Genomic DNA, 15,203 nt, shown 5'->3' on the forward strand with positions numbered 1-15,203 from the left:
TGGCGCTCGAAAACCACAGAACTGTGCGTACAATGCAGTACGGAGCACGCGGAGTTTCCCTTAGGGGAAGTTCAGCGGCTACGGAGTAAGGCCCCCTCATTTCGGGAAAATCAACTGGTGCCTCAGGACTCAGGCATCAGATCCTTATCGCCCGGCAGTCAAATTATGTCAACCGGCCTCCGAGCCCTCAAGTCAGCCGAAATTGATCGGAAAGTTGCAAAGATCTGCACTGCTGAGCTTGAGCAGTTTCATATCGATTTCTTTTACCATATTTTGAAATCCTTGAGTCTGAGCCGACTTTGATTGACTCCATGACTGCCTAACCAGCCCGGAATCGTTCTTGATCATGAGGATTGTTTCTGATACAACTACAGACGTCACACGATCGGAGGAATGATTGAGCTCGGTCTTGGTCGCATATCTAGGCTTCTCCAACAGACTCCTCTGTCATGGAAGGCCATTCACATAGCTGGAACCAATGGCAAAGGCTCCATTAGTGCTTATTTGTCGCACATGCTGACTGCGGGTGGTGTACGCTGTGGTCGCTTTACTTCTCCTCATCTCATCGATCGATGGGACTGCATCACCATAGGTGAGAGCGTTGTGCAGGAGTCTCTTTTTCGCCAGATTGAGGAGAGAGTCAGATTAAGGGATCAGTCACTGGGAATAGGGGCAAGTGAGTTTGAGCTGCTCACTGCCACGGCATTTGAGATCTTCAATCATGAACACGTCGAGGTCGGTGTAGTCGAGGTGGGAATGGGTGGTCGCTTGGATGCTACGAATGTGCTGAGCGATGTATTGGTGTCGGTCATTGCGAAAATTGGGCTGGATCATCAGGCCTTTCTGGGCGATACGCTAGAACTAATCACCCGCGAGAAAGCCGGGATATTGAAGCCTGGTATTCCATGTGTGGTTGACGGCACCAACGCTCCCGAAGTGATTAGGACCCTTGAAGATCGTGTTAATGAGTTGAAGATCGATGCTGTCTACGCGCATCCTGATACAATATGCTCCCAGTCACCATCTCTGGGCCGTATCTTCAGGGAGCTTGATCTACAGCGTCATCAACGGGCTAATATGTCCTGTGCGGTATCAGCGCTTCGGCTCGCCCTAGCGAAGGTTCGCCCAGAGCTCGAAATGGACATGCTTCTGCCTTCCCTCAAAAACGTAGAGTGGCCAGGACGTTTGCAGAAAATCTCCCTCAGTCCTCTCACCGCCCGCAAAGAGCCTGTCTTGCTCGACGGTGCGCACAATAGCCAGTCGGCTGAGGTTCTCGGAGAGTACGTGGACAAAAATTTGCGTCCTCAGGGTAACATCACTTGGGTCATTGCCGCGTCGCGTGGGAAGGATGTGACCGCGCTCTTCCATTCGATAGTCAAATCAGGGGATAAGATCGCTATCACGGCATTCGGTCCTGTCGATGGAATGCCATGGGTGAAAGCAGCGGATACAGAAGAATTGGCTCTCTGTATTCAATCAATTCCAGGTGTCCAAGACGTACGTACATTTGGCGAGGACGTTCTTGCTGCCATCAACTGGGCTTGTACCGAGGCTGGCGAGTGCCCCTTGGTAATTGCAGGGAGCCTGTACCTTGTATCAGACGTTCACCGTCTCTTGCGTGAGGCGCGCAAAAGTGCTGGAAATATACCGGGGTCATTAGAAGCATAATAATTTGAGATACCCTTTTTAGAGCAGCGTTTGGAAATATTACCATGTCATGCAGATAGACCAGTCGATCATCATGCTCAAAGAGCGAGAAGACTTCATTGCGAAGGCGTTTTGGGCATAGGAAGACAATGCAAACGACAAAGGAGATTAGTCCCTCACTTGTAACGATGGTTAGCTTGAGCAGGATACCACTGATATCGTTAGGTCGTCAAGATCGTAAGACCGGCTCTGATAAGGCTGATCGGAGATACTGAAGGAGCCGGTCGCTGCGTCATGGTCCGTACGGGAGCTGACCCTTGTGGAGAAGCAAAAGTTCAAAACATTGCTTTTTACTTTTTCTGCAACAGCGAACACAGCAGTAAGTATGACTTTCCTGGTCCATCATGAGCTTATTCTTCTACGATAAGTTCAACTAATAAGAAGACAAACTTAGCATTTCAGAAGCAGGCCTCTGATGTGCATGTGTAGGGACGCGTGTATGCTCAGCGCATGTCGATGACCGTGAGAGCAAGAAGGGCCCCTGTATGTTTCTTAAACTTCTCATCATGCCATTTTGATGACGAACGGTTTTTTTCTGACACATTCTTCTCCCTGTACCAGCTATATTACTTTACTAACAGTCTTCTTCCCATGGCAGAGCGTGCTGACATGACTGATCCGACCAACCCCTGGCTCCTGCCTTTTCTTTATCGATCATTTTCCATCTGAGACCACCTGGTCCGAGACAACCGCGGAGACTAGCGACTCAATACAAAGGGGGCACCTACCTCTGAATTCTCCGGCAATGGTCTCTAGATCTAGTGAGGGGAATGAGGGGCCCCCTCCGTCCTCGAGGACTCCTGGAACTCCAGCCAAAGCGCGAGTCGCCAAACTCGGATCCAGCCCCTCGAAACGGGACGAAAAATCCGGCGAGGGCAGAGTGGTAAAGTCATCTGCGAAAGATGTCGCCGAGCTCAAAGATTATGTACGTATATGGCACTTGTATGTGTACTCAATCGTTGAGTTGCTAACGCTGGCACGTTGAAGCAATTGGGCGACTGTTTGGGTAGAGGCGCATTCGGTTCAGTGTATAGGGCGCTAAACTGGAACACCGGGGAGACTGTTGCTGTGAAGCAGATCAAGTTGGCCGACCTCCCGAAAAGCGAATTACGAGTTATAATGGTATGGCATTTGGATCCGACGGTCTGTTACGAGGGACGCCGTACTGACGATATATGCTCTTGCAGTTGGAAATCGACCTTTTGAAGAACCTAGATGTGAGACCCAGGCGCAAACAAACACAGCCGTTCCATGGAGCTGACTGAATGGCCGCAGCATCCTAATATCGTCAAGTACCATGGTTTCGTCAAGTCTGCTGAAACCTTAAACATTATCTTGGAGTAAGTCTCTTGTCCATCGAACAAATAAATATCGAAGGTGCTAACAAACGTAGGTATTGTGAGAATGGCTCCTTGCACTCCATCTCCAAGAACTTCGGTCGCTTTCCCGAAAATTTGGTCGGGTTATACATGTCGCAAGTTCTCCATGGGCTTTTATATCTGCACGAACAGGGTGTCATTCATAGAGATATTAAAGGCGCAAACATCCTCACGACAAAGGAGGGACTCGTCAAACTTGCAGACTTCGGTGTCGCCAGCCGCACTACTGGACTGAGCGAATCGAGCGTCGTTGGTACGCCGTACTGGATGGCTCCCGAGGTGATTGAACTTTCAGGCGCAACTACAGCCTCAGATATCTGGAGTCTCGGGTGTACGGTCATCGAATTGCTTGAAGGAAAACCACCCTACTACAATCTTCAGCCCATGCCGGCGCTGTTCCGTATTGTTAATGATGACCATCCTCCTCTTCCACAAGGCGCCTCCCCGGTAAGTCCTTTGTCCCCTGTCGATTAGGCCTCCTTTCTAATGACGATACTAGGCAGTCAAAGACTTCCTGATGCAATGCTTCCAGAAAGATCCTAATCTTCGTGTCTCTGCAAGAAAGCTCCTGAAACACCCTTGGATCGTGAATGCTCGTAGATCGGACTCAGTGGTGCCGAAGAAGTCTACGGAGTATGAAGAAGCGGTCAGAAGCGTCCAAGAATGGAACGAGGCTCTGCGGTCTCCTGGTGCGGGAACTTTACGGAAGCCATTCAGACACGATCATCAGACTCCAAGTCCGCTTCGTCGCAATCAGCCGCCGTCTCGAAACACCCCCACTAAAGACGCCCTTCCAGCCCCCGTTGTCAGCAATGCCAAAGATCAATCCCTGTTGTCGAACGCAACTGCCGAAGATAATTGGGACGATGACTTTGCAACTGCCATTTCTCCTAGTGCGCTGCAGCTACCACATCTTCGACCGCATGATAATTTCGGAGGAATGCTTTCCTCTGAGAAGCTCAAGGCATTTGCCTCACTAGATGGGACGGTTGTCAAATCCGAGGATAGTTTTGAAGACTTCAACGACTCGTTTCGGACTACTTTGCACTGCGGAGAGTCGGATCCTCTGCAGACTATCCGACCTTTTCCATTCAGGCAGACCGGCGCGGACGATGGATTCGCCCAAAATTCGCCGCTCCAGATGGAGTCCAAAAGGTCTACTCCTTTCGTACATAACGTCCCAAATCTGACGCAGAATCCTGTTCCACCTTCGAGACAGTCTCGTCCAGCCTCATTTTACAAGGAGAACTCAGTAGAGGATTATTCTGATCTCATAATAACTGACGAAGACGTTCTAGGCCGAAAACTCAACATTGTGAAAGTAAGCATGGAGGCCAATATTGATCCGAATGTTGATGATTGTTTGTCTGACCAGTTTCAGGAGACCGATGAAGATCAATATCCCTCGAATTTCGCAGACCTTCCGCCGTCAAAGGAGATAGTCCGATATCAAACACCCTCTCAGGATGACGAGCAGGAACCCCAATTACGGAGGCAGCTCTCAACCAAGCGTCATAGATCAGCGGTAGAAATTCACAGATTTGCCGAGAACGAGAGAGACGAAGACTTCTCTGATATCTTGGGGGCTGAGGAGGTGGCCCTAGACAAGCCGGACAGCGATGGTAGCTCGGATAGAAGCACCTTGATGCTCAATTCACGACACTCAAACAATTCTTGGCTCGGAGACCAAGACGACGAAGATGATCCATTCGCCCAGTTAGAGGAAGGGCTCGATGAAATGGACTTGGAAGCCAACATTGCGCGCGATAAGTATGCTAGACTCCGTGGTCAAGTCGAAGGGCTAGTGAGCTCTTTGAAGACCTCTCAAGATGAAGACGTACTTGAGGATATCTCAGAGCAATTGTTGACGATATTCTGTGATCTTCCGGAAACGAAAAATATCATTATGAGCGCCCACGGCATGCTACCGATACTAGAGATTCTTGATACATGCCGCCGACGCGACGTCGTCTCATGTCTCCTGAAAATTGTTAATGCAATTATCTATGAGGATTACGAGATTCAAGAGAACTTGTGTTTCGTTGGGGGAATCCCAATCATCAATGAATTCGCTTCGAAGAAGTACCCGCGCGAGATCCGACTGGAGGCAGCTGCTTTTGTACAGCAGATGTATCAAACTTCTACCCTGACCCTTCAGATGTTTGTCAGCGCCGGAGGGTTGAATGTTCTTGTGGAATTTTTGGAGGACGATTATGAGGATGAACGAGATCTGGTCCTTATAGGCGTCAATGGAATTTGGAGCGTCTTTGAGCTGCAAGTAAGTCCAGTTCATCACAGACTCTATGCAGTCAACATCTGACACTGGCAAGGGATCAACGCCAAAGAATGATTTCTGCAGAATTCTGTCTCGCAGTTCGGTCCTAGACCCTCTTTCACTCGTATTGAGCCGAGTATTGGACGAAGGTGGAGAACTCGCCGAAATAGTCGAGGGACGCATTGCCAGCATCTTCTTCGTCTTCTCTCAGGCTGAAAATCATGTGAAGGAGATGGTTGCCGAACGAACTGTTTTGCACAGTAAGTTTGGATACTTGCCTCGCGAGATCATAGCTTTCTGACTCCAAATACTTAGGGGTGCTGAAGGAACTGAAGCGCATGACTCCTGCTCATCAAATTACCATGTTGAAGTTTATCAAGAACTTGTCCATGCTGTCAACTACACTTGACTCTCTGCAGAACTCAAACGCCATTGACGTGCTGACTGATCTTTTGCGGTCAACCATCAAACGGCCACACTTCCGAGAAGTCTCCAACCAGATCCTGAATACAATCTACAACATGTGTCGTCTAAATAAGTCCCGGCAAGAGGACGCTGCGTTGAACGGTATCGTGCCGCTGCTCCAAAAGATTGTTAAGACTGAGCGACCCTTAAAGGAATTCGCTTTACCAATCCTCTGCGACATGGCACATTCCGGAAAAGTTGGCCGTCGTGAGCTATGGCGCAATAGAGGATTGCCTTTCTATATATCCCTGCTTTCCGACCCTTACTGGCAGGTCACTGCCTTGGATGCCATCTTTACCTGGTAAGCTCATTGTGCCTTTCGGCAGACGTGGCTTAAACTGATCTCCGTAGGCTACAGGAAGAAACGGCGAAGGTCGAGGAGCACTTGCTCAGTTACCACCCCGATCAGCCATCATTCACAGAGTCCATTATCAGATGCTTAACAGTCTCGAAGGCTAATGCTTTTGAGAATCTCCTCGAACCGCTTCAAAAGCTCCTTAGGCTGAGCCCTCCCATAGCATTGACATTCGCCCGGGAAGACATGTTTGTCCGGATCAGGCAAAAATTGCATCACAACAAAGCTGCTGTTCGCTTGAACCTTCTGCGAATCATATCCAGTATCTGTGAGGCCAGCGAAGACCAAGGTGGTCTTCTGGCAGAGTATGGCCTTCTTGAAGCAATCAGAGAACTGGAGCATGATCCGGCTATCCTCGTTCGGGACATGGCTGGAAAACTCATTCAGGCTAATGAGAGAAGCGAATCCTATGGATTAGGGAAGCGCAGGCCAGGTGTGAGGCGAGGAAGTACAGCTACTACTCCGCCGGGTCTTTTGACAAACCAGTCTGCTCCGAGTACTCCTTCGATGCCTCGCACAAGTCAGTCGAAAAGCTACTTCGATGGACGCGAGGTCCAGAGGCACCCGCGAAATGCTCTCAGTGGGTCAGCGCTGGCGCTGCGGCCTGCTAGTAGAGATGGTGCAAGTCCCGCTCTTGCCGTAGGTGCAAGCAAGGGCTCCAATGCCTCAAGCGCTTCCAGAAATCGGCTACCGCGTGGGATGTCTAGCAATAGACTGTCCCACGTCGAACTTCTACCTGAGGAAGACAGCAGGTCGCAGAGCTCATTGTCACGTCGACCCTCCATCCTCCCGCGACGCCGGCGTCAAACACATGCTGATGGTGACTGGTGACTTTGGCATGGTCTGCACTCGCTTTCCCTTCTTCTACCTCTGTCCCCTTTGCTTCGACACCGCTTGGCATTTTAGCTCTCAATCGAGAGTTTCTAGATTTCCACAGCCTTTCATCCAAATGCATTGCATCATATGGGCGTCCCTGAAGATTCTTCGTGTTCTACCTGGTCTGCAATGAGCTAACATTGTTATCAGTCTTCCTTGGCGCATTTCATGTATAGTAATTGAATGGGATTAGTCGAACTGTTGAATAATATAAAAATGGCGTTTCTCTCATTCGGAGTCCGTATATCTGGATATCTTAGGATGTTTTAAGTCGTGTGCTAGGTTTGCTGCAATGGGATACCGAGTGCCATACGATGTGCAGGAAGCAATCTGTACTAGATCGCCAGTACACTACGAATGGCGTATGAGATCATGAACAGTTAGGTTATTTCTCCGAGTTCGTTGAACTAAGAAAGATTTGATCTATGAACAGCCTGTGACGCTCAGTCTTCCATATCTGCACTTACAGATCACGTGTAACATACTTCGGGCCGACAGCGGGCGAGAAAAATTCCCGAATTGCGGCGACAACCGCCACCTAAGATTCCTCCTGGCAGAATTTGTGTTCTATACAATGAAATGACCGTGTACAAACGGAGTGTACTTTTGGGATTCGAGGTTACGAGTGATCTATGGTCGTCTAGTTCACGGTGCTGATTGTTTTCGGTATGAGAGCGGCGCTCCGCAACCCATTGCGGGCATCGGATTTTGATCCAGCGGCATTGTTCAGATACAATCCGAATAGGTTCTTCTTGAGCCAATCTTCAAAGCGCAACCATTCGTCTGCGTCTTCTCTGCGGTCCCCGATCTTCTTTCAAACTCCATTAAGAGGCACATGTCAGCATCATTCACACGCACGACCGTCATTCCGCACATGTCCGTCTTCGCGATATTATTCTACAAAATCACCCACCTTGCCGGAGGAGGTCGAGTCTCGGGACAATAGATCGGACCATTCAAGTTCACAGGAGTCGCGGACGAGGATCCTAAAGTATGCAATCATCGCTGGTGTCGCCGGCGCTGCAGCGGTGACCTTATCGGACGATGCACAACATATATATCGCGCTGCGCAGCGCACAGGCCGAGTTGTGGGGACTCTGGCTGTCTGTATCAACGAGTAAGACCTGGCTTCTTGCATCTCAGACTATTGGCGTGTCACTTACATGAGCTTTCCTAGTTACCGAGTCACCCTCAAGCAAGAGACTCCTACAGAAGAAGAACGACAAGAGTCCATCCGAGCATGTCACAAGCGTTGCGCAGAACGAACCCTACGAGTTCTCGAGAAGAATGGGTCTATCTTTATAAAGTTGGGCCAGCATCTCAGTAGCATGGGCTATCTTCTTCCGTTGGAATGGACGACGACCTTCGTCCCTCTTCAAGACAAGTGTCCCGTCTCATCTATCGAATCCGTCGAGGAAATGTTCGTTACCGACACAGGCCATCGCATCGATGAATTGTTTTCGAGTTTCGAGCCATTGCCCATTGGCGCCGCGTCTCTCGCCCAGGTCCACATTGGTACGCTGAAGGAAACTGGTCAGAAGGTTGCTGTTAAAGTGCAGCATCCTGCATTGGCCGAATGGGTGCCTTTGGACTTGGCATTGACACGGTTTACTTTCTCGATGCTGAAGCGATTCTTCCCCGAATATGATCTAGAGTGGCTCTCGAATGAAATGGATTTCTCGCTACCTCAGGAATTGGATTTCCGCATGGAGGCAGAGAATGCCAGGAGGGCTAGTGAGTACTTCAAAAAGCACTCGGATGCTCCTTTAGTCATTCCGGAAGGTTTGTTGTCGACTATAATTGTGAAACAGAAGTTCAGTGGCTTTGCTAACGCCTCAATCAGTCATGTGGGCGCAGAAGCGAATTCTGGTTATGGAGTTCCTCTCAGGCCATCGTCCGGATGATCTCGAATATTTGGACTCCAACCATATTGACCGCGACGAGGTCTCCGCCGCGTTCGCGCATATCTTCAACGAGATGATCTTCGGAGACAATGCCCCGTTACACTGCGACCCTCATGGCGGTAATATTGCCATTCGCAAGAACCCCAACCGACGCCGTCACAACTTCGATATCATCCTCTACGACCATGGCCTATACCGCGACATTCCACGCGACTTGCGTCGTAGCTATGCTAAGCTCTGGCTGGCGGTTATCGAGGCGGATGAAGGCCGCATGCGCGAGTATGCGCGCAAGGTCGCAGGTATCACGGACGAGCAATTTCCCCTGTTTGCGAGCGCAATCACCGGACGAGATTACACCGTGCTAGCCAAAAAGGATGTCGCTTCTCCGCGCACGGCTGCCGAAAAGGAGAACATCTCCGGTGCGCTCGGGGAGGGCATGCTGCAACAGCTTGTTGAGCTGCTCGGCCAGGTACCCCGGATCATCCTTTTGATTCTGAAGACAAACGATCTAAGTAAGTTATACTCGCTCGCAATGCGCTCGTTTCCATCTTTTTGTTTTCATCTCGAATTCCCAGCTAACATCGCCTGCTCCCCACCTTCAGCCCGCAGTCTTGACGAAAATCTACATACCCGACAGGGACCCGTACGCACATTCCTTATCCTAGCCCGCTACGCCACTCGTACCGTCTTCGAAGAGAAGATGGAGAACATCAACGAGACCGGCGGCATCCTCCGCCCACTCAACTTCTTGCAGTTCCTCTGGGCCTGGACAGGCTATCTCCGGGTTGAACTGAAACTCTCCGTCTACGAGACTCTGCTGTCTATGAAAAGTCGGCTTGGGTTGATCGGATAGAAGAGCGGCCAGCTCTTCTACATACCGTTCGATTTTCTCCAGACCGACGTCCTTGTAACACTGTACAATCTTCTTTCAATCTTCATCATCTAGACACGACGGATCGGATGGGTTCGGTCTGTCTGTGCATCATCAGCGACGGCGTTTTTCGTTTCTTTTCTTTTCCCCCTCTTCTGTTTTCTCCACATGTATAGAGATTTGTACAAAGATTTCTTTTGTAAGCCTAGACATCTTTCATTTACATAGATCGAATATCTGTTCACTTCAGCCTGATACCTCATAATTTAATGCGATACCTTGCTTAGAGGACGGCTCCAGGGCATGCCGAGGACGAGTTTACTTACAGCCCTGTTGAAACTAAAGTAGCGTACGAAAACTACGTGATAATGCCTTTGAAATGGAATCATATCTCACAGTGATGCACATTCTTATTGACGAACCTATGACTGAACAAGATTCATGATCATGATGCCATGTTCCAAGGCACAAAGTAAAAAGCATGGAGAAATGAGAAACGAAAAATATACATAGACAAACAATTCAACCCGTCAGTTGAATTCAATGAAGCAACGCATGCTTTAATGATTCAAGCAATCTGCAGTCTCGGTACGCCAGTCAATCGAACAAATAAACCCTAACAGATCTCATCTGGTATCGCCGTAATAGTGTTTGATGAATATATGGTTACTTTTCATGCACAAGCGGATCACAGACTCGCGGTGCTACCGTCGGTCTTTTCCACGTTGGGAATGGAAGCCGCAGTGCCAGAAAGATCAGTCTTAGCGGCCTTCGGGTTCTTGGTGTAGTAGTCGTTGATGGCGGACTTGATGGCGTCCTCAGCAAGCATGGAGCAATGTAACTTGACAGGGGGCAGGCAAAGTTCCTTGGCAATGTCGGTGTTCCGGATCTTAGCGGCCTCGTCAAGCGTCATTCCTCGCACCAACTCGGTCAGGTAGCTGGAGCTGGCGATCGCGCTACCACAGCCAAAAGTCTTGAACTTGACGTCGGTGATCTTGCTGGTGTCCTTATCGACTCGGATCTGGAGCTTCATAACGTCACCGCAAGCAGGTGCACCGACCAGACCGAGACCGACATCAGGAGCATCCTTGGGTAGTGAGCCAACTACAAATATGTCAGTTCCTGAAGAAGCATGTACATGGTTGATCAAGAGCTTGAAGAATGCTGAGACTTGAGATCCTCCTCGAGCGCATAGGAGACAGATGGAAGCCGATTGGTCATAACGGTCTTCTCGTACAGCGTTGTATAGTGACTGATTCTTTCGGATAGTCGAAGTCCAGAATTCGATCAGAGTGTCCTCCCTGGTGTAGAAGACCGCGTATAGGATCCGTCTTCGTTTGATGAGACTTCGCCCCGCGGTCTTGACAGGAGTCTTCTTGAAACGAGAAAGACCACGGCTGATGATTCATCTGTCTCCCATTGACGCTTCGAGGAAAAAGAGGAAAAGAAAGTAGCATATCAAGATTGCAAACATACCGTTGCGTGGGTTGTTGTAATGATCTAGCAGTGCAAATAAGGTCAGCATTTGACTGGTCATCCCAGACTGATCGATATACTTATCTTTCTCGTGATAACTTCTCCTCTGAGGAGCAGGAGACGCCCTAGTGATAGGTTGAGTCTGGATGCCGGAAATGGCCGGCGTAATGCGAGGCGACACAACAGTGCCGACTGAGCGAGGGGCGACAGTAGCCAAACGGCGGAACATGGTTGATGGATGTGTGATTGACTTCCGTATAGCTAGCGATTTAAAAAGTGATGCGTGGTTGGATTTATGATGAGGCAAAAAAGAGAAAGCTGATGGAGTATGATGATGTACCCGAGGTTGTGATGTCGACGAAAGATCGATTAATTATTCTTCGGGGGCTCGCCTGTGCTTATATGCGCTAAACCAAAACCAGCAACACCATCGCCTCCGCTCCGTCCGGCCTCGGAGATAACTACACTATGACGTTCGGGGGTGTTCGCCATCAATTGTTTTAACCAGAATAGGCACTAAAATGCCGACTCCAAGAGCTGATTAATTCGTATTGAACATCAAATCAGGGCTGGCCCTTATTTACAGTTGGTCCACCGATCCAATTTGCGGTACTGTTTTCTACGATGGTGTTCTGAGGCGATTCTAGCTTGACGCGGAACTGATTGATTACCCCCGCGATACCGTGGCTGGGAATTTGCAGCCAACAGGGGCCTGTATTTGTGGTACTGGTTAACGTAATCAGTTTGCTTATCTTCCTGCCCTCCATCTGATAAAGGAGCTCGGGGATACTGTTACGCCGTATCCGCCCACCTTCACTCCACCAAGATCTGCCTTGGAGACATTGAATGGAAGCTGTCAAGACGGATTGAAGTCATCTTACCATGACTCAAAAAGGAGGAACGGGAAAACCCTTGGGGAGGACACCCGGAGTAAGTGCAACCTATTGAATAGCCTTCCAGCGCTGTCACAGCCCTGTCTCACAAGTGGCATTCTATTGCCCCGAAGTAACAACAAAGTAGTCTCTCAATGCTCCAATAGCTGCCTTTACCATGGCAATCATTCTATGCTCCTACTGCATCAGTTCGATCAACTCCGCTCGCCGCGAAGCACAATCGTCCCCAGTCACCGCGACTACAAGGGTCCAGAAGTTCTCCGTGGAAAAGTCTGACCAATCATGGGTACAGCAGGCATTAGAAGAGAGCAGAGATGCAGAGCGGCAAAATCGGTCGAGGTAGTCTTGCGTTGGATTTGTACGATAGCAGAGGCTTGAGATTGACTGAGTTAAAAAAGGAGTCCAAGAAAGAATGCTCATGATTGTTGCGGCTTGGACTAAGATAATGCATTATGCACTAAAATTTTTGAGGTAACCTTTCCACACAATGCGTCGTTGTCAAGTTCATCTCTCGAAGTCCATGATCAGAATTTTCAGTGTATGTGAATAGTCATATCCAGAGGGTATTGTAATCTGGATCTACCATTTCATTTGAATGTTCATCATATCAAAGGAAAGTCGAGGATAACTTGGGAACTCATGCCCTCCTTGCAAGACAGCATACGGAGATTGAATCTGCATTGATGACCTCATTAAGGTTTAAAATAACAGCTCTGATGATAATAAGCAATGCAGCGGTGCCCCTTCATCAAAGGCAGGCCTTGCATGAAATTTTCGCTGTCATAAGGCATGTTGTTGTTTCTGAGACGGAGGGAAAATTGCTCAAAAATTGAAAAATCAATATGGAGTAATCTGTCGCTTATTTGATCACGTGATTTAAAGTGACATCATCTCGCGGTACCTGAACAAAAACAAACACTTCAGAGAGGTACGGAGTAGAGACATCATTTTGGTGTTTTGAGGGCGATCTACTGAGTCTGTGTATCGGAAACATTGCTCAATGTTTAGTATTATCTGCTTGGTGACGGTATCTTCGAGGACTTGAGAACGTCGATATGGTTTGAATAAAAATGTATGTCTGTATGTACAAAGATGCAGGTCATGCAACGCAACCGTCAAGGGGGAAATAAACGACAATGTGACAACAAAGACCGCTTTGTAAGATACATATTCTGCAAAGCATGATGAACATATATCAGTGAGTTCATAAGTCCTACAAATGTCGTAGCGATGACCATGCTCTTAGGCCTTTTCCTGGAGTGAGCTGAGCGTAGGACAGCCGAGTGATCGCCCATTGCTCCAGGGTACCGATTATAGTGTGGTCAAAGCTGTAGACGGATGAGTACATATTCAGCTCAACTGCCCACCTAGCGAGAATGGAAAGTCCGTAAGTCAACCTCTAGGGGTTTCAAGATCGCATTGTTCAACCGAAACAGGAAAAGAACAAGACACGTCTAGTATGCGCCATTCGCTGCTTATTTACTCATCCTGCTGCAGTATGGCTCTTTCTCTATCATTTGCCATACGCAACTTCATTTCTCCCTCATGTTGCAAGTGACCGATCAGCTTACGGAGATACTCGTATGTAAGCATTGTGGTCATGGCAGCCGGCACAGCCCGGAATAGATTCACCCCGATGCCGGAGTAGAATGCGCGCCAGCCTTCTTCCCTCAGAATGGTCTGACATGTACGGAGCACGCCCGTATACCGCGGGCGGTTGGGCATGCCGTCCGATGAAGCCGCTCCTGGAGGCCTCCCGCGGTCTTGTGGGTGATCTAACCCTCCACGAAATGAGATCCCTTCGGGAGAAGGCGCTGGAGATGTTCTTTGCTGCGTCTGAAGTCTTGTCCGTAGCACTTCATGCGGGTAGGTTAAAGTGCTGGCACAGACTTTGCTTAAAAATGTCGCACAAGATATGCCAATCCAGTGGGAGCCACCGTTATCAGGATGTTCCCCTATCCCGTACCCCGTAAAGGCCATCTTCAAGTATTCGTATAGCGGGAATTGAATGGCGACGTGCGTTAAGCCGAGTAACGCCGGGGTCAGTCCGGAATAAAATGACCTAATCCCTTCCGTCCTGTACATTTTGCGGGCTGCATCCCAAGTGCTTGAGTACTGCCATGGAGCCGTGTAGCCTTCACTGTTGGACTTGAGGCTTTGTGACATAAGCCGCGTTTTAATGACCCAGATTGGATTAGTCACTATAGTAGAGCAAGCACCTGCTGTTATTGACGCATAGCCTCTGGAAAGCCACCAGCTATCTGTTGACGTGACGCGGATTATTAGTCTTTACATTCTACCTTCAGAGAAAGGAACACCGCAGAGATACTTACCGGTGGTTTCGTAGAAGTATTCTCGAGATCGGTCATAGACAGCCAAATATACGGCCCAGGTAGGCAGATATCCCAAGAGCATGGGACCCAATCCTTGATATAGACCCCGAATTCCATCTTGCCGCCATATGATCCGCCCGGTACCTAGCATACCACGATAAAGGGTTTTCGCCTCAACGACTCCGCCGCCTCGTCGGAGAAATCCGCCCTGCGCCTGCAGCTTCGTCTTGATCACATCAAGGGGGCATGTGACAATCCCAGAGGCCACACCCGCACTGGCGCCGCAGAATGGCGCAATGTAGTAATCCGGTATCTTTGTGGACCATATCTCAAGATTTGTGACGAACTTGGAGCTGGACCGAGCTTCAGGTGGAACTTGAATGTCTGATGACGCAAGGTCGTTTGAGTGCGATATCTGCTGCTCCTCAGAGCTACTGGCGGCTCCTGAATTGCCGTGACCGTCGGAAAACATCGCTCCGGTCCGCTTCCCTAGCAGCTTTCTCTGTCCGTCTTTGCAATCAACGAGGGCTCCCGGAACCGAGCATGTCGGTGCTCGCTCCGGAACCCAGTAAACCCTATTCTAACCAGGTCTCGACGTAAATATTTCTTCGTCAATTAGAGCGGTAGCAGGAAGCGACACAGTCTGGCGTAGCGGCTGAAGGAATAAGT

General features: G+C 49.2%; 4 protein-coding genes across 4 annotated transcripts; 2 read left to right on the forward strand and 2 right to left on the reverse strand.

Moving 5' to 3' along the window:
• Window positions 1-393: 393 nt before the first annotated feature.
• ALT_5160 (dihydrofolate synthase) lies at window positions 394-1,668 on the forward strand (the record flags this gene model as incomplete). Its single annotated transcript, XM_033555410.2, has 1 exon — window positions 394-1,668. One exon carries the CDS (start codon window positions 394-396, stop codon window positions 1,666-1,668), a length of 1,275 nt encoding a protein of 424 aa, XP_033411301.2.
• Window positions 1,669-2,452: 784 nt separating this feature from the next.
• On the forward strand, window positions 2,453-9,814 carry ALT_5161 (cytokinesis protein sepH; the record flags this gene model as incomplete). Its single annotated transcript, XM_089599874.1, has 13 exons — window positions 2,453-2,632; window positions 2,695-2,829; window positions 2,895-2,924; window positions 2,983-3,047; window positions 3,101-3,533; window positions 3,586-5,364; window positions 5,417-5,621; window positions 5,677-6,127; window positions 6,178-6,820; window positions 7,702-8,174; window positions 8,235-8,839; window positions 8,901-9,473; window positions 9,537-9,814. 13 exons carry the CDS (start codon window positions 2,453-2,455, stop codon window positions 9,812-9,814), a joined length of 5,850 nt encoding a protein of 1,949 aa, XP_089455751.1.
• A 706-nt stretch (window positions 9,815-10,520) lies between these two features.
• Window positions 10,521-11,537, reverse strand: ALT_5162 (iron sulfur cluster assembly protein 1, mitochondrial; the record flags this gene model as incomplete). The annotated part of the gene is made up of 3 exons (XM_089599875.1): window positions 10,521-11,229; window positions 11,309-11,332; window positions 11,389-11,537. 3 exons carry the CDS (start codon window positions 11,535-11,537, stop codon window positions 10,521-10,523), a joined length of 882 nt encoding a protein of 293 aa, XP_089455752.1.
• A 2,143-nt stretch (window positions 11,538-13,680) lies between these two features.
• ALT_5163 (mitochondrial nicotinamide adenine dinucleotide transporter 1) lies at window positions 13,681-15,006 on the reverse strand (the record flags this gene model as incomplete). The annotated part of the gene is made up of 2 exons (XM_033555406.1): window positions 13,681-14,462; window positions 14,535-15,006. The coding sequence occupies 2 exons, from the start codon at window positions 15,004-15,006 to the stop codon at window positions 13,681-13,683; spliced, it is 1,254 nt and encodes a 417-aa protein (XP_033411297.1).
• Between the last annotated feature and the right edge of the window lie 197 nt (window positions 15,007-15,203).

The sequence above is a fragment of the Aspergillus lentulus genome, assembly GCF_001445615.1.
Source record: "Aspergillus lentulus DNA, contig: Alt09, strain: IFM 54703, whole genome shotgun sequence".
Classification (NCBI taxonomy): domain Eukaryota; kingdom Fungi; phylum Ascomycota; class Eurotiomycetes; order Eurotiales; family Aspergillaceae; genus Aspergillus; species Aspergillus lentulus.